Raw genomic sequence first — 18,097 nt, forward strand, 5'->3', positions numbered from 1 at the left:
CTTTCCTCTTGCCTTAAACACACAAATTAGGGGCTGGTGCTGTGGCGCAGCAGGTTAAAGCCCTGGCCTGAAGCGCCGGCATCCCATATGGGCGCCAGTTCTAGTCTCGGCTGCTCCATTTCCGATCCAGCTCTCTGCTATGGCCTGGGAAAGCAGTAGAAGATGGCCCAAGTCCGTGGGCCCCTGCACCTGTGTGGGAGACCCAGAGGAAGCTCCTAGTTCCTGGCTTCGAATCCGCACAGCTACGCCCATTGCAGCCACTGGGGAAATGAACCAGCAGATGGAAGATCTCTCTCTAATTCTTTCAAATAAATAAAATAAATCTTAAACTGACTACTAAAGCTGAAATCCTATAATTCAAAATCCAGGAAATTTATTTGTTTTGGTCCAGTTTGGTCTTTCAGGAAAGAAATTTGGGAGATTCCCAAAAAAATCAATGAATCAAACAGCTCTATACTTACACAAAGGCTAGGAACGAGACTAGACAGGTTGACGTGTCGTGGTGCAAACATGTGAAGCTGCTGCAGGCAAGAAATGGCAGCTGCCTGCACCAGAGAATCTGAGTGGTCCTGGGTTATTGCACATCCCACCAAACAAGAGGAACGAATTGTAGAAATCGTTGCTCCATTCCCTTGTACACAAATATGCAAAATAAGGTGTCTTAGATCATTAAAAAGATTCCTAGACAATAAATATATTCTAAATCACCCTTCCTTCTAGTTATTACTGTTTGAAAAACACAATCTGCAAAATCCATGGAAATGATTCCAAAACATGACCGCATTTGGATGACAATAATGCATTTAGATACTTATTATGTATTTCCTCATGAATAATAACTGTCTTTCAAAACCATCATTGTTTTATTTAAAACAGCAGAAGATTTCTGTTCTTTCTTTCAACCAGTATTATCACTTCTATTATACAGTAACTTCAAATCCTGTTTTCCTAATAAGATTAATGACAATTTTTTTTAGAGACAAGTAAGGAAAATAGATTACAATATTACATACTGTCAATAGTAATTTGTCAAACATGTCACTTAAAATATTTTGTTACTATAAAATATATAAATAATGAACAAATAAGGAAATCCCAGCCACATAATCATTATGTTCTACTTCTATACACATTGCCTTATCATCATCATTTCAGAAAACAGTTGGTAAACAAGTATGCTTAATCAAAGCCATATTTTCCTATGTCTTTCCCAAAGTGCACACTGGGTTCAAGGAAGAAATCCATCTAAATCACATATTTTTCAATTACCAGCATTCTTAAGATCTTTTCTTTTTTAACTTTTTTCTTATGGTACAATTTCCAAATGGAGGCACAAAGCAGAGGGGTTAAGAATGCAGGCATAGGTAATAGAACTGGGCTTTACCTTTTGACTCCAACCACTCACTAACAGCAAACAAGCATATATAACCTTGGGAGCAGTCTTAAACCTCTCCTATCCCCAGTGTTTCATCTGTAAAATGGACATAACATCTACCTACGAATTGCTATCAGAATTAAATGAGGTAAAGAATATAAAAGCTTGATCCATTGAAAGCATTTAACATATGATAGAGGGAGAACTAGAGAACTGGAAGTGGTTTGTATCTTCAGGACACATTCACAATAATCTGCTGACTTAAATATTTATTGTAACCATTAGTAGAAATAGTTCAACAGAATCGAGTGTTAAGAACATAGGCTTTAGGGTCATAACTGTGTCCATAGAGTGAGCAAGTTCAGCAAGTTACTATCTTCTATATTAGTTACCTAATGCAAGTGGTTTTCATCCTATGTTCCTAATTCTTAAGAGTTAAAAAGTAAAGCAAAAGTCCATGAGTAGTAGTGGATGCACTCCAGGCCAAAGGAACTCCATCATACTTGTTTTCAAGTAAAATTTTATTGAGAAATTATTTCTTTGCTCAAAACTTGGAAAAATACAGGTCATAGTTTGTGTAAGGATTAAGATAGCACATGTGAAATGCTGAGTTCCAGGTCTTCAGTACATAGTAACTATTATTATTACTACAAAATTTCTTTAAGCAGTCTAATGGTGACACTAGAAACTAGAAGATAGTAATTATTTGTCTAGATTATTTAAGATAAAATTTACTTACCCTGTAGTTCAGGGCCAACAGTAGTTATGATAGCACCCAAGCATCTACCCAAACACTGATGAACTTCTGTATGTGAAGGTGGAACTGTCAACAGCAAGGTAAGCACTAGAGATAACGTTGGTTCCACATACCCACGATACATTGGGCCACTAGAATCCACTATCAAAGCAAGTGAGTGAAGAGACCAAGTCTAGAATAAAATATAACTGAATTTTAGTTGAAAGAAATGATCACAGTATACTGAATTGGGTATACTGAATTGTTCCAGGCATATAGCCTTAACAATTTTTTTGCAAATCAGTGTGAGTTTGTAAATCAAGATCATAGGATATTTTCATACACCTTTGTCCCTTACTGTGGTTATATTTATTTATGTATAAAACATTTAAGAAGTAGCAAAACAAAATTTCAAAAACTAAAGATTCAGCCAATGTCCCAGGACCTCAGTTAGGGTTTTAGAGGGAGAAAGGCAGATGTAATACAAAATAAAACAAAACAAAACAAAATGGGAAAACAGGTTCAATGAAAATAAATAATAAAAAGAAAATATATTTGAAGTAATGTATGTGAATGGGTTAAATTCCCAGAATAAGATAGACTATAAGAATTGGTTGGATAACAAAATCTTGTTATATATATATTATTAAAAATAAGGCTCATCAAACAAAATGACAAAGACCTTCATATATTTTTCCTAACAATTTATGAGAGTTCTCATTTTATTTTATAGAACAAATGGTTTCCCTAAAAATATCACTTTAAACTCTCATCACTTTAAAAATCAGTAATAGCATACCTGGACTTCAGGCGATGTTCCATCTTGTGCTAGAGCCAGTAAAATGCTGACACTGGTCTTCAGATGCTGTCCCGAGCCTATGCCCCCAACATAACGATGCAGACATCCAAGAGCCAATGAATGGCCAGTCCTAGATACAACGTCTCGAGCTGATTTCAACCTGAAAAGATCATTATGCTTAAGGGACTGATATCTCTATTTTCCTATGGTGATTACAAGCTTACATGTCACAAAATAGAAAGGATTTATTCTGGAAACCAGGGAAGATTAGAATCGTGATTACATCTTTCTTCACTCCTTAGCAAAAGTTAGAGCTAGAATTTAAAGTAATTAGTCATTAGATAAAAGAAATTTAAAGTATCTAGTCATTAAATACAAGCTACTTTGAGAGAAAAATGACAACTTCCACATTTTTAATATTACTCATTGAAAAGCCAAGAGCCATTTGAAACTTTTATAATTCTTTTTAAAATAAAATAATAGCATTTTAATTGGTTTAGAAAATATACTTTAAAACTATCTGCATACACATAATTTCATAAAATAATTTATCTTTCACTTAAGAAATTCACTATAATTATGTTTTGAAACTCTTTAAAATGAGCCAATTCTTTTTCTTCATGAAATATGTTTTTAAAGAATTTAGAAACATATAAAAGGAAATGTTACATATCAGAGCACATCAAAAGGTTCGTTGAAAATGTGTATTATGAAAAAAATGCCTATATTTCAGAATTTTTTGCACCAAATAAACTTAATTCCATTTTCTATTAACTTTATTAAGTATTCTCATACTACTTTTTAAAATAAGCTCAATTGAGATGTATTTATATATAAAATGAATAAATTTTATGTATAATTAAATTTTAAGTGTCCATTAAAGTATATAATTTAATATTTTGATAACTGTATAGATTATGTAACTATCACATACTCATAGAACAGAGATGTCCAATAGGAATATAACGTTAAATTACAAACATAATTTTAAATATTTTACTTACGGCATTACAGAGAGAGAAAGGGTTTGATTCTTTTAAGACTTGCTTTTACGCTTTTGTAGGGTAGCTCCCACTAACAGGCCACATCCTTCTGAGGACTCCTGCTCAGGTCTCCCCATTCTGAATATGGACATACCCATTCTCAACTCTGTGTAAACTCTGGGGATTGTTTCACCCACTCCTTTCTGATGGTTCTTCCCCTGGCCCTGGGCAGTTTTCATCTACTCCTGTGCGGATTCAAACACTTTACATGACCCCTCTGCTCATAGCTTTCTCCCTGTACAGTTCCTCTCTGGTTTTCTTCTTTACACATTTTAGCTACCTTGGTCTTTTGAGATTCCAAATTCTTGCTCAATGTTAGGTTGAGCTGGGTTTACTATTCTTTCACTTTAGCTTGGAATCATCCTCCAAGCAATAATACAGAACAACAGTATGGCTTCCCTTGCATGTTCCCCATTTCTCAGGGATCACAGTCCTGAACTGGCTGACCTCTAATGCCTTAAGACCATTGTTTCATCTGTATATCTAGTTTTCCAGATGTTTAGATAGACAGTGTTATCTATTTCTTATTATTCTACCATGAATGGCAGGCACCACAATGTCGGCCATATCATTCTTCTCTCGTTTCTCAAAACTACTGCTATGTGGGACTAATGAAAATGTCCATTAAATAGGTAGACAAACTGAAGCATAGGTTAAAAAAAAAAAAATCACATGATGGGGCCTGTGTTGTGACACAGCAGGTTGAACTTCTGTCTATGGTGCTGGCATCCAATAATAGCACCAATTCAAGTCCTAGCTGCTCCACTTCCAATCTATCTCTCTGCTAATAAGCTGGAAAAACAGAAGATGGCCCAACTACTTGGGCCCCTGCTACCCACATGGGAGACCAGAGTTCCAGACTCCTGGCTTCGGCCTGGCCCCACCCTGGTTGTTGTGGCCATCTAGGGAGTGAACCAGCGGATGGAAGATCTCTCTCTTTCTCTCCCCCGTAACTCTGTGTTCCAAATAAATAAAATAAATCTTTTTTTTTTTAAATCATGTCATTTGTGTCAGGCATTAACACATGCCATTGTATTCAAAGGCCATTTTTAGAGGGAAGGACTAAGTAGACTTAAACATGAAATTTTTAAGTATCTAGTATTTTTTTTTTTTGACAGGTAGAGTTATAGACAGTAAGAGAGAGAGAGAGAGAGAGAGAAAGGTCTTCCTGTTCCATTGGTTCACCCCACAAATGGCCGCTACAGCCGACACTGCGCCGATCCGAAGCCAGGAGCCAGGTGCTTCCTCCTGGTCTCCCATGCGGGTGCAGGGACCCAAGCATTTGGGCCATCCTCCACTGCCCTCTTGGGCCACAGCAGAGAGCTGGACTGGAAGAGGAGCAACCGGGACTAGAACCCGGCGCCCATATGGGATGCCGGTGCCGCAGGCGGAGGATTAACCAAGTGAACCACAGCACCAGCCCCAGTATCTAGGTTAATTTAGATAAATCCACGTATAGACTTTTTCAGAGTGTTAAAAATCTGGTTAAGGAGCAAATACTGTGGCACAAATCGGTTAAGCTGCTGTCTGCAATGCTGGCATCCCTTATGATTACTGGTTAGAGTCCCGGCTATTCCACTTCTGATCCAGCTCCCTCCTGCCTGGAGGAAAGTGCCTGGGAAAGCAGTGGAAGATGACCCAGGACTTGGCCCTCACAACCCATGTGGAAGAACCAGATGGAGTTACAGGCTCCTGGTTTTGGACTGGCCCAGCCCAAGCCATTGCTGTCATTTGGAGGTGTGAACCAGAGGTGTAAGATCTCTGTCTCTCTCCCTCTCTCTCAGTAACTCCTTCAAATAAATAAATAAATCTTAAAAAGAAAGAAGAATGAGGCCAGTGCTGTGGCTCAACAGGCTAATCCTCCGCCTAGCGGCGCCAGCACACCGGGTTCTGGTCCCGGTCGGGGCGCCGGATTCTGTCCCGGTTGCCCCTCTTCCAAGCCAGCTCTCTGCTGTGGCCAGGGAGTGCAGTGGAGGATGGCCCAAGTGCTTGGGCCCTGCACCCCATGGAGACCAGGAGAAGCACCTGGCTCCTGGCTTCGGATCAGTGTGGTGCACCGGCCGCAGTGTGCCGGCCGCGGCGGCCATTGGAGGGTGAACCAACGGCAAAGGAAGACCTTTCTCTCTGTCTCTCTCTCACTGTCCACTCTGCCTGTCAAAAATTAAAAAAAAAAAAAGAAAAGAAAAAGAAAGAAGAATGAATGCAATCTGTGAATTCTAAAGCATTATGCAGATTAGGAAGATACCTTAACGTCATTTCTCAAAAAGTAAGTTTAGTGAGCTAAAAAGCATGGTCAGTTTTCTCAGTGATAAATCATATATTCAATAAAGTAAATAATTTAGAATATAAAAAAGTATATTTCCCAGAGATCTCAAAGTGATTTTCAACTTGAATGGAAATAAATTCAACCAGCATAGATTTTTATTTTTATCAGAACTGGGTCTTAAGCAATTGAAGCTATTCTTTATTAATTTACAATGATTTATAAGAATGATTTTTGGCTGGCGCCGCGGCTTAATAGGCTAATCTTCCACCTGCGGCACTGGCACACCGGGTTCTAGTCCCAGTCGGGGTGCTGGTTCTGTCCCGGTTGCCCCTCTTCCAGGCCAGCTCTCTGCTATGGCCCGGGAAGGCAGTGGAGGATGGCATAAGTCCTTGGGCCCTGCACCCGCATGGGAGACCAGGAGAAGCACCTGGTTCCTGGCTTCGGATCAGCGAGATGCACTGGCCGCGGCGGCCATTGGAGGGTGAACCAACGGCAAAAGGAAGACCTTTCTCTCTGTCTCTAAGCCAGGTGCTTATCCTGGTCTCCCATTGGGTGCAGGACCCAAGCACTTGGACCATCCTCCACTGCACTCCCTGGCCACAGCAGAGAGCTGGCCTGGAAGAGGAGCAACTGGGACAGAATCCGGTGCCCCGACCGGGACTAGAACCTGGTGTGCCGGCACCGCAAGGTGGAGGATTAGCCTTTTTTTTTTTTTTTTTGACAGGCAGAGTGGACAGTGAGAGAGAGAGAGAGAGAGAGAGAGAGAGAAAGGTCTTCCTTTGCCATTGATTCACCCTCCAATGGCCGCCGCGGCCGGCGCACTGCGCTGTTCCGATGGCAGGAGCCAGGTGCTTCTCCTGGTCTCCCATGGGGTGTAGGGCCCAAGGACTTGGGCCATCCTCCACTGTACTCCCGGGCCATAGCAGAGAGATGGCCTGGAAGAGGGGCAACCGGGACAGAATCCGGCGCCCCAACCGGGACTAGAACCCAGTGTGCCAGCGCCACAAGGCGGAGGATTAGCCTGTTGAGCCACGGTGCCGGCCGAGGATTAGCCTATTGAGCCGCGGCGCCGGCCCCCAATCTTTTTCTTTAATACTGTTACATCATATTGGTACTTAAAAAAAAAAAAAAAAAGCTATGACAGGGCTGCAGTTGTGGCATAGTTGGTTAAGCTACTGCCTGCAACACTGGCATCCCATATGGGCTCCAGTTCAAATCCTGGCTGATTCCACTTCTGATTCAGCTCCCTGCTAAGGCACCTGGGAAAGCAGTGGAAGTTTGCCCCAATACTTGGGTCCTTGCCACCCATGTGGGAGACCTGAATGAAGCTCCTGGCTTTGGCCCAACATTGCCCTCGTCATTGTGGCCATTTGGGGAATGAATCAACAGATGAAAACTCTCTCTCCTTCTCTCTGTCTCTCCTCTCTGTAACTCTTTTAAATGAATAAATAAAATCTTTTTTAAAAAAGAAAAAAAAAAGATGCAGCCAAATAATTATGAGAATTTATAATGGTTTATTCCAAAACCTGGATAAACAACAGAAATAATAATTGGGGGCAGGAGAAGGCAGGGAGAAGAGAAAATGACCAGAGCATCTCTTACATGGATACACAAAACTGAGAGAGTTACTTATTAACATTCTTGCTGATTCCATATATAACTTTTCTTGATTATAGTCTAACCAATTATCAAACTAAAAACTGAGATCATTACGAAAAATACCCCACAACATTTCACATGCTATACCATGTGGAAAACAGTTAATTTTTTTTTAAAGATTTATCTTTATTTATTTGACAGTTGCAGAGAGAGGTAGAGACAGAAAGAGAGGTCTTCCATCTGCTGGTTCACACCTGAAATGGCCACAATGGCCAGAGCTGAGCCAATGAAAACAGTTAGTAATTATTAACTTAAAAGAAACTTACTGGTTAGTAAGGAGGCACACTTACTTGTCAAAGCTATACTGGGCCATTCTAGCAATAAAAGTTGCTTCTCCAACCACCTGAGCCATTCTTCCAAGAGCTTCCCCTGCAGCGCATCGTAAGATGGGGTTGGGGTTGTCGAGAGCACCCATAACCAGTGTCAGGGCAGATTTACGAACTTCCTCAGGTCCCAGAGTACTTTTATTTTCAGCTAAACCCTACATTTATTAAAATACAAATAATACTGATTATGATAACTCATAATCCATGTTAAATTAAAAGAACAGGTATTCTGTAATATTGGAAACATACATATATCTTCACACATTTGTTTCTCTAGTCAATTTCCACATGCATATATCATATCTAAAACCAGCATCTATTAAACTGATAGTAATCACTTTAATCTTAAATATGATTTCAGAACATGATATCTAATATAGTCAAAGTCTGATTAGCTCTAAAACCAACAAGGCCCGGGAGCATTTATATACAAAGACAAATACTTAAAGGTTGCTTTTACATATAAGGGATATTGTGCTATTAAATTAACCACTCTACCAGTTGGATTTTATCAGTCTAACTTTGAGGGAAAAAAAGGCCTCATGAGCATGAAATTTTGAATCATTTATAAAAAATTCCAAAGAAGATATAATCAATATATATTTAAAGACAAAATGAAGTAAAAATAATCAGCAAGTGAATGTGGATATAGTTTGTTCATCACACTAAATGTTAACATCTCTGTTCTAACTATACTTACTGTCCTGAAACTTAATTTTTTTTACTTGACACCAAAAATCCAAGTCATGGTGCTTTATAAAAAACGTGCAGTACAACAGAAGAATCAGCATGTCCATGAGGAAAAGTACAGTCTGTGCAGCAAAGTTAGAGATGGCTCACTCTTCTCCCAGCCCCTGAGGGAGACCGCGACCTCCTCACTCTTCCTTCAGAAACTCAGACGTTAGTCCTGCTGGATGACCTCTAAATGGGGCATACACTAATGATTGTATGAACAGTGCAAACCTGTATTTCTGTAAACAATGCCTATATTCCTTTTTCCTGAGGTTCCCAAACCATGATTTCAAGACATGCTCATTCAACCACTTGTATCTGCTACCACCTTGTTTTAAAAACACCTCACAGAGCTTAGTGCTGAGGAACATAAACAGTTCTAAAGTACATTACGAGAGGCTGCATAGTAGGGTGCGTGAACTCTGTGAGACAGCAAAATATCTGCTACTCCACTTCATGCCAGATGGAAACCGTACTTCAAAACAGGTAGAAGGAGTTACGCTACCTAAACACACAGCCTAGCAAGTAACTAAACCAGAACACAATCTGTGAATGGAACATTCTTTCAACTTTGTAATGCAGCCTCTCAGGATTTATGGTTTAAACCATAAAATCGAACTTAAATTTTATTTTTAACTTTCTGCAGAGTATCAGATTTCATCATTCAGACATCATTAAAAATCCTTAACATACTTACTGGCACTTATAAAATCTGAGGTTGAAAGTGAAACATGAAGTGTAACATTGCTAGTATATAAAACACTAAGTAAATTATGATGAGTCTAATACAAAGTTTCTAGCAATTTTATTAACCTAATATAAAAGACATAGTTATCAAGTCATATATATATAACTTCATAATGATCTCAATATGAATGGTTTATTAAATGCATCAACATTTTATTACAGAATGGTTATTATGTTTTAAAAGTAAATACCTTCAGTGCACTAAGAACAGCAGTAAATATATTAAGCTGTACGGCCTGCTGGCGGACACCTTTGGCTTGTTTCACACATTCAGCAAAGTGATCCAACATTTGTAATCTATTGTATTAGAACAAAGATCACATAAATGATACTCCTTATTCAAATATGGGTCAATAAACACAGATAAGAAGAGCGCAAATGAAATGTTTGGAAAGTAATGCCCCATGCTGCCTTTTTTTCTATTTCATTCATACAGCTTGTTCAAACCAGATCTCCTTCTCCTAAATTAATATATGTGGACACATGGTTATTAAATGGAACAAAACACTATTAAGTCTCAATTTATGAAATAAGGTTATAACTGAAGTGATCTTCTTCAACATTAGCATCAGCATCCAACACAGTGCTTGGCATAGAAGTCCTGCTGGTTTCTTAAAACGAATAACAATCATTAATTATGTTTATCTGTGGAAGGCTTTAGGTTAGAAATTTTAAAATGTGACTTAATTTTTTATCCTTGATCTTACAAAACAGTACCTCATACCCTGTGTTTGGAAGGCCTCAAGATGTTTTAAAAAGGGTTTAGTTTTGGTCAGTCTTCTTAAATGTAAAAAACCACAGTGAATTTTTTTATATTATTTCAAAATTTTAAATGAGACGGTTTACAAAAAAAAAAAAAGCCATTTGAGATTTCTGATAAAAGAGAGTGACATCATTCTTTCAAAAAGGAGTGTGATGGAGGGGCTGGTGCTGTGGCACAGTAAGTTAATCCTCCGCCTGTGGCGCCGGCATCCCATGTGGGTGCTGGTTCTAGTCCTGGCTGCTCCTCTTCCAATCCAGCTCTCTGCTGTGGCCTGGGAAAGCAGTAGAAGATGGCCCAATTCCTTGGGCCCTTGCACCCACATGGGTGGCCAGGAAGAAGCACTTGGCTTCTGGCTTCAGATCGGCGCAGCTCTGGCCATTGCGGCCATTTGGGGAGTGAACCAATGGGTGGAAGAGCTTTCTCTCTGTCTCTCCCTCTCACTGTCTGTAACTCTGCTTCTCAAATAGATAAATAAAATCTTAAAAAGGGCCGGCACCGCGGCTCACTAGGCTAATCCTCCGCCTTGCGGCGCCGGCACACGGGGTTCTAGTCCCGGTCGGGGCACTGATCCTGTCCCGGTTGCCCCTCTTCCAGGCCAGCTCTCTGCCGTGGCCAGGGAGTGCAGTGGAGGATGGCCCAAGTCCTTGGCCCTGCACCCGCATGGGAGACCAGGAGAAGCACCTGGCTCCTGCCATCGGAACAGCGCGGTGCACCGGCCGCAGCGCGCCTACCGCGGCGGCCATTGGAGGGTGAACCAACGGCAAAAAGGAAGACCTTTCTCTCTGTCTCTCTCTCTACTGTCCACTCTGCCTGTCAAAAAAAAAAAAAAAAAAAAAAAAAAAAAAAAAAAAAGTGTGATAGAGCAAAGGAATCCATGAAAGTTGGATGCAGAACCATACTAGCGTAATTATGATCTAAAGGAAGAAATCAAAATCTCATTGAGGTCACTAAAAAGGATTTAAGTCCAATTTATAAAGGGCCATCCAGTCTCAGGTCAAATTATTTTTCAAAATCTCAAAGGAAAAAACAATCTAGCCGTCAGCGTGAATTTCAGCCAGAGTGCCTGCAGTTAAAGCTGATGGCTTCTAACTTGCTTTCGTTCATCATAGATTCACATCTTCTATGCTTGAGGAAGCAGGGCCTTATTTACATTGTTAAAACAAGCACATGGATGGGCAATATGGCACAGCAGGCACTAGAGACACCTCCATTTCATATCAGAGTTTGAGTCCTGGCTACTCTGCTTCTGACCCAGCTCCCTGCTAATGTGCCTGGGAAGGCAGCGGAAGATGGCCCGAGTACTTGGGCCCCTGTTACCCATGTGGGAGACTAGGATGGGGTTCCCAACTCCCGCTTTCTCAGCACTCTCTCCCCACTTCAAATAAACAAATAAGTAAATCTTAAAAAAATAAATAAATAGGGGCTGGTGATGTGGCATAGCAGGTAAAGCCGCTGCCTATGGTACTGACATCCCATATGGGTGCTGGTTCACGTCCCAGCTGCTCCATTTCTGATCCAGCTTCCTGCTAATACACTTGGGAAAGCAGGGGAGGATGGCCCAAGTACTTGGCCCTTGCACTCACATGGGAGACCCAGAAGAAGCTCCTGGCTCCTGGCTTCAGGTTAGCCTAATTTCAGCTGTTGTGGCCATTTGGGGAATAAACCAGTAGATTAAATTTCTCTCTCTTGCTCTTTCTTTCTGTAACTCTTTCATTAAATAAATCTTTTTTTTTTTTTTTTTTTTTTTTTTTTTTTTTTGACAGGCAGAGTGGATAGTGAGAGAGAGAGAGACAGAGAGAAAGGTCTTCCTTTTGCCGTTGGTTCACCCTCCAATGGCTGCTGCGGCCGGCGCATCTCGCTGAGCCGAAGCCAGGAACCAGGTGCTTCTCCTGGTCTCCCATGCGGGTGCAGGGCCCAAGCACTTGGGCCATCCTCCACTGCCTTCCTGGGCCACAGCAGAGAGCCGGCCTGGAAGAGGGGCAACCGGGATAGATCCAGCACCCCAAGCGGGACTAGAACCTGGTGTGCCGGCGCCGCAAGGCGGAGGATTAGCCTGTTAAGCCACGGTGCCGGCCTCATTAAATAAATCTTTAAAAATAAATAAATAGGGCTGACGCTGTGGCACAGCGGGTTAACACCCTGGCCTGAAGTGCTGGCATCCCATATTGGCTCCGGTTCGAGACCCGGCTGCTCCTCTTCCAATCCAGCTCTCTTCTATGGCCTGGGAAAGCAACAGAAGATGGCCCAAGTCCTTGGGCCCCTATGCCCACATGGGAGACACGGAAGAAGCTCCTGGCTCCTGGCTTTAGATCAGCACAGCTCCGGCCGTTGCAGCCCATTGCAGAGTGAACCATCAGATGGAAGACTTTGCTCTCTCTCTTTCTCTGCCTCTGCTCTTCTCTGTGTAACTCTGACTTTCAAATAAATAAATAAATCTTAAAAAAAAAAAAAAAAAGTAAGTCCCAGAGAGGAAGCCATGTTTAGAGTTTCCTGATCCTAGAACACCAGTCTTTAAAATAAATCAATAAATAATAAATAAATTTAAAAAAAAAACAGTATTATACATGGCACCAACACTACCACTGTCATTTGCTTATATCTGACCTCAAATACATAAAAAGCTTATTTAGCCACAAAACTTTGTTCCTTATTATAAAAACATTTATTTTGCTTAATTTGAAAAGTACTAGCAAAAAGCAATTACCCAGAAATAACCACTAAACCTCTGGTACATTTTCCTTTAGGCTTCATGTCATGTATACACATATACACAGGCACATTTTCACATTATTATGTGCTTTAAAAAATGGGACTGGGATGGCTTCTTGCCTTTTATTTTGATTTTTAATCTAACATTGTATCATGAGCATTTTCTGATATCAAAACGACATCTCTATAAAAATGTATTCTGGCCTAAGGACTTCTCCTTATTTATTTACTCATTTACTCATTCCTCCAGTGCTGGATACTTGTATTATTTATTATATTTTAATAGAAATTAAGTACTTATACTTCTTCTAGTTCCATAAAAGTGATCATATAGAGTTAAAACAATCTTGGATTTTAGTTACAGCTCTCATACCTAGCTGTATAAATTTGGACAAACCACAAACTCATATATCTGAATTTTCTTAGATCTAAAAAATAAGGATGATAAAGCAGAGGCTCTGAAAGATTTTCATCTTTATGTTCTTTAACATTTATGTGGTGACTGAATGCTCTTAACAGTATCTGGGTAAAGTAAAATTTCATATTTAAAGTTGAAATATATTTAACTTGAAGCAAATTTAAAAAGCAATTAATCAAATAATTTACATATATAACTATATACTACTTTTTAGATACAAACATAATAATCTTTTCAGGTATAGTTTGCAAAATCTGTTTAGGTCTTACATTAATTCATTATTGCTTTTCCTTTTGGGAAAATCACTATAAAATCACAAAATGCCTACTGAAGTCACAGATAGTATCTGCAGATATAGAATACAAAAGCTAAAATGATTCTGCTACAAAAAGAACCAGTTACCTTAGGTTCCCAAATTCCAGACTTGAACCATCTCACAGACAAATGTTAACAAGGAGTAGACTTCTCATTTATTTACTTCTTCAGTAACAAAAACAAGCCTTAACAACTGGATGCTCCTTATTAGAGAGATGGTCAAACTCACTTATGAACTGAGTCAAACTACTGTCATGAAAATTCTGTTGTCCAAGACAGAGTCCACGATACAGTGGATCTAGTGCCAAATCTTAAATAATTTCAAGCTAGTGGAATTTGCATGCAATTTATTTTATTGTGAATGTGTCTTATGTGAGTAAATTAATGAATATGGTTAAAGTAGTAATTATATTATGGAGTTAACTGGGATGGAAAAAAATCTATTGTTTGAACATAATTAACTAAAATTACCTGATTGGCTTTATACTAACCGGTGTTTATAAGAGACATGAGGAAACACGACACCAAAAAGAGCCACTGAGGCATCAATGACTGAGACTCCCAGAGGCAGAGGACCAGGCACAGCTTCCCCAGCAGGAATTCGTAAGTAAATGGAGGAGGGATCGTGCTCCAGAGCCCCGCTTCCAGAGGCACTGTTTGGCTGGAGCTACAAGACAGTGACATAAAAATTACTCTACCATAAGAAATTCACTTAATAACTGTATATAAAGAATACAGCAGGGGAACGAAAAAAAGAATGATTGGATCTGAAAATTGCAAAGCAAAAATATAATTTGGCTATTTAAAAAGTCACCAGTAACTCCTTACACAATGTGAAGTCTCATGCATTCTAAAACATCACTATACTATCCTCTTTAACATGTGAGCAAGACAATATTCGCAATCACTAAATCCACAAAACTCTGAGCAAAATAATATTTGCAATCACTAAAGCCACAAAGAGTTTTTAAAAAGCAAACTTCATTCACTCTTTTTTAAAAGTAATAAATAATGTATTCAGTTGGCAAAAGAAGTTCTAAATCTTTTTCCTACTAACTCTTATTCCTCTCCCACCTGTCACAACTGTTACAACACAGTAAAAAGAACATCAATAACCTCAAAGTCATTTAGAACTGATTTTTGCCAGTCACCCTGGAGCACGTAAATTTAAAGACTATTGAGTAAAGACAACTGGCCAAATTCTAACTATTGCTTTTTTCCTTTTTGACTCTTTATCCACCACCAAGATGCTATCTTTCAGTGTCCAAGACAGCTAGAAGAAAATTAAATCTCAGTCTATATTAAACCTCAGCCTATACTATTTTCTTTTTAAGTAACAATACATAATAGGACCACTGTTTCAGATTAAGCTGGTATTTCATTTCCCTGCATGGTTTATTACCTGGTCTTCAATTGACTTATGATCAGTTTCTTGAAGCCAGGAGCCAAGAAGAACACTATCATCATAATGGCAGAGGGATCTGAGAAGGGAAGTGGTTGTGTTGGCGGAGTTGTCAGTCAAAGTGAATTCTGCTACCAGTTCTCTAAGAAGTGCATTGAAAGATCCTATAAAACAAAACTCTAAATCAGATTACAAAATAATTTTTACAAAAATTATAATCACTGTCCACAAAGAGTGGCAACATGTTTAATAAGAATAAAATAATTAAGTTCATGTTCCTTTTTAAAAATCTATATTAAAATATTTTTAATATACAGTAATGGTACTTTCTTTTTCATTATTATGGTAGTTCTTTTGTCGCAAATTATTTAAAGTAACCAAAAAACTCTAACAGAGGAAAGGTGCATTATAATGACATGATTATTTATTAATCATTGCCCAATAATGTGCAAATACTATACCGGAACATACCAAAATTCTTGAACATGGCTGTATTGGAAACAAATCAACAGTTGGTTTAATATTAATATTTTATATAGTGTTTGATTTCTGCAAAGTACATTATTATTGACCCTTTATTTACCTAAATTATTGGCTGCATTACAGTGTCTATGAAGCACTTTTAAAGCACAGATTTTTTAAGATAAACCCACTGGGTTTGAACTCAAGCTCTGCTATTTACTAGCTCTAAGACCAGCAAGTTGCTTTACCTCTCTGCCCATCGTTCTTCATCTACAAAAAGAGTAAGTACCCTCTTAAGCTGGGTTAGGGTCACAGCAGCTAACATATGTAGAGGGCTAAAACACAGAAGTAGTGTCAACTTCCTTCTATGAATGGTCACCTTCCTGTGCTAGTCAGTGGGAACGTCTTATCAGAACTCTGTGACGCTGTGAAGAACTAGAAAGGCATCACGAGGAACTTTTGTCAGACACTGAAATTTTTATTTACCTTCGTAAGTTTTTGGAGGTAACAAAGCCAAGATATCATAAAGCCTTAAACGGACCATTGCAGCACTGGCTTTCAGATGAGCGCCATGAGCTTTAATTACAGATGGAATGCTAAAATAAGAAAAGCACAGTTGGTATCAGCTTACTAGAATAAGTATTACTTACAAACTTTTAGCAATGTATTTTTCAGCAATGTATTAATGTTCTGCCAAAGAACATTGATAAATATTACACCTTTGTTTTAGTTTGTTAGGGGACCATAACAGTTAGAAGTAGAACACTTCAAAATACAGTTGTGTTTCACCCATATTACTACTGCAATTTTTAAGGTCATCTTACAAAAATAAAGTTTTTATGTTTCCCCCATGATTCCAGAAGGAAGTACAAAATATAGCCGAGAAATATATAAATAAATATTTATTTCTATACAAAATAGGATGTTAACTTATCTTAATTGTTCACTTACTGTGACATCATAGTCATGGCACATTCAATTGGGGTCATTAATTTTCTAATCACATCTTCAGTTAGGAGTTCAGGACAATGTGCAACAAAACTTCTCATAGCTGGACAAAAATGGTTGAAGGACAGATTTAGAGCAGCTTTTGTGAGCAAGGAATAAAGTTATAAAATTACATAAAGGCATTTGCAGTTCTCAATTACTATAAAATACAAGGTTCTGAAACCATGTCTTATCAAAAACTAACCCAGCAAGAACTACAGAGAAAAATGCCCAGAAAAGACGAGGAGGGAGGTGGACAGCAGAAAAAGAAGGAAAGAAGGAAGCTATTTGTTAAGGAGGTTTCTCTGAGTGGGAACTGAGAAGACTATAACTCTACAGAACTCAGATGATCACAAAGAAAGCAGTGTTAAGACAAAGAAGTGAACAAAGTGGTCCAGTGAAAAGCAGCATCTTCACTCATTATTTTAGCGAGAGAGTGAAGACTAAAACACCTCTTAATGTACAGAAGCAAAACTGACCCCTTGCCCTGCCACTGTTATGGTTAAACATACATCTCTTTCCCTCTTGAAAAAAGCAGCGTTTTTACTCTGACATAAAACAAGAACAGGGACACCCAATGTGATTCTACTTTCCTAAATTAAACAACACTTAAGTCTTTCTGGTAAGTTGCTGACTCCCAGACAAAAACAACTGTATCCATCATTTTTGTTAACACTGATGTCTGAAAAATGTGTCAATCTTGCAGCCTTGATAATTATGTAAAAAAAATAGCTGTTTTGTCCACTAAGGACAGACTAATGGTAAACTTCATAACCTTGACAATCCAGAGCTTCTTTTTCCTATAAATATGCACAGTTTTTTAATGTGGTGACTCAGTGCTTCTTTTAAAGATGTAAAATGTAACAACTGGGAACAAGAGGCCCCCAGTTCTAGCTACTGTTTTATCACCAACTCTAGCCTCTTTCTCAGAGTCCCAGCTTCATTTCTACTACAAAATCAGCACACTACAGTTATATAACGTTTCTAAATCTGAAAGTCTACAAATTTATCATTTAAATAATAGAGTAAAACACAATGAAACTGATTTTTTTTTTTACTTTACAAACATTTTAAAAATGCAATAATATTTTTAAGTACAACGCTTTTGGTTCTTACCACATAAAGCTCCAGCACGACCTTCCAAAGTTACCTGCCAGGTAAAGGAATCTCCTCGGGCCTTCTCAGCCTCCAATTCCTTTAAAGAACGAGGGAAAACATTTCGCCACAATAACAGCATCTTGGGCAGATGGTAACGAACAACTGATGGTCCTAACCAAGAAAACGAGAATACAGAACAATGTATATATACAGATGTAATTATATCATACGTTACAAATGAAGGTAAATGGGTCCCAAAC

The 18,097-nt window shown here is 38.9% G+C and overlaps 1 protein-coding gene across 5 annotated transcripts in view; it reads right to left on the bottom strand.

The window, feature by feature from the left end:
* Positions 1 to 18,097, bottom strand: part of HEATR5B (HEAT repeat containing 5B) — a 124,208-nt gene that overhangs the window by 65,249 nt on the left and 40,862 nt on the right. For all 5 annotated transcript variants that reach the window (XM_062209252.1, XM_062209249.1, XM_062209250.1 and 2 more), the window contains 10 exons: positions 17,856 to 18,008; positions 16,704 to 16,803; positions 16,239 to 16,348; positions 15,291 to 15,454; positions 14,380 to 14,555; positions 9,875 to 9,980; positions 8,169 to 8,359; positions 2,911 to 3,070; positions 2,115 to 2,304; positions 462 to 631 (listed from right to left, as the gene is read on the bottom strand). In XM_062209252.1, the coding sequence (XP_062065236.1) occupies positions 462 to 631; positions 2,115 to 2,304; positions 2,911 to 3,070; positions 8,169 to 8,359; positions 9,875 to 9,980; positions 14,380 to 14,555; positions 15,291 to 15,454; positions 16,239 to 16,348; positions 16,704 to 16,803; positions 17,856 to 18,008 (1,520 nt within the window). The remainder of the gene's footprint in view (positions 1 to 461; positions 632 to 2,114; positions 2,305 to 2,910; positions 3,071 to 8,168; positions 8,360 to 9,874; positions 9,981 to 14,379; positions 14,556 to 15,290; positions 15,455 to 16,238; positions 16,349 to 16,703; positions 16,804 to 17,855; positions 18,009 to 18,097) is intronic.

Source organism: Lepus europaeus, chromosome 13, assembly GCF_033115175.1.
Source record: "Lepus europaeus isolate LE1 chromosome 13, mLepTim1.pri, whole genome shotgun sequence".
NCBI lineage: Eukaryota > Metazoa > Chordata > Mammalia > Lagomorpha > Leporidae > Lepus > Lepus europaeus.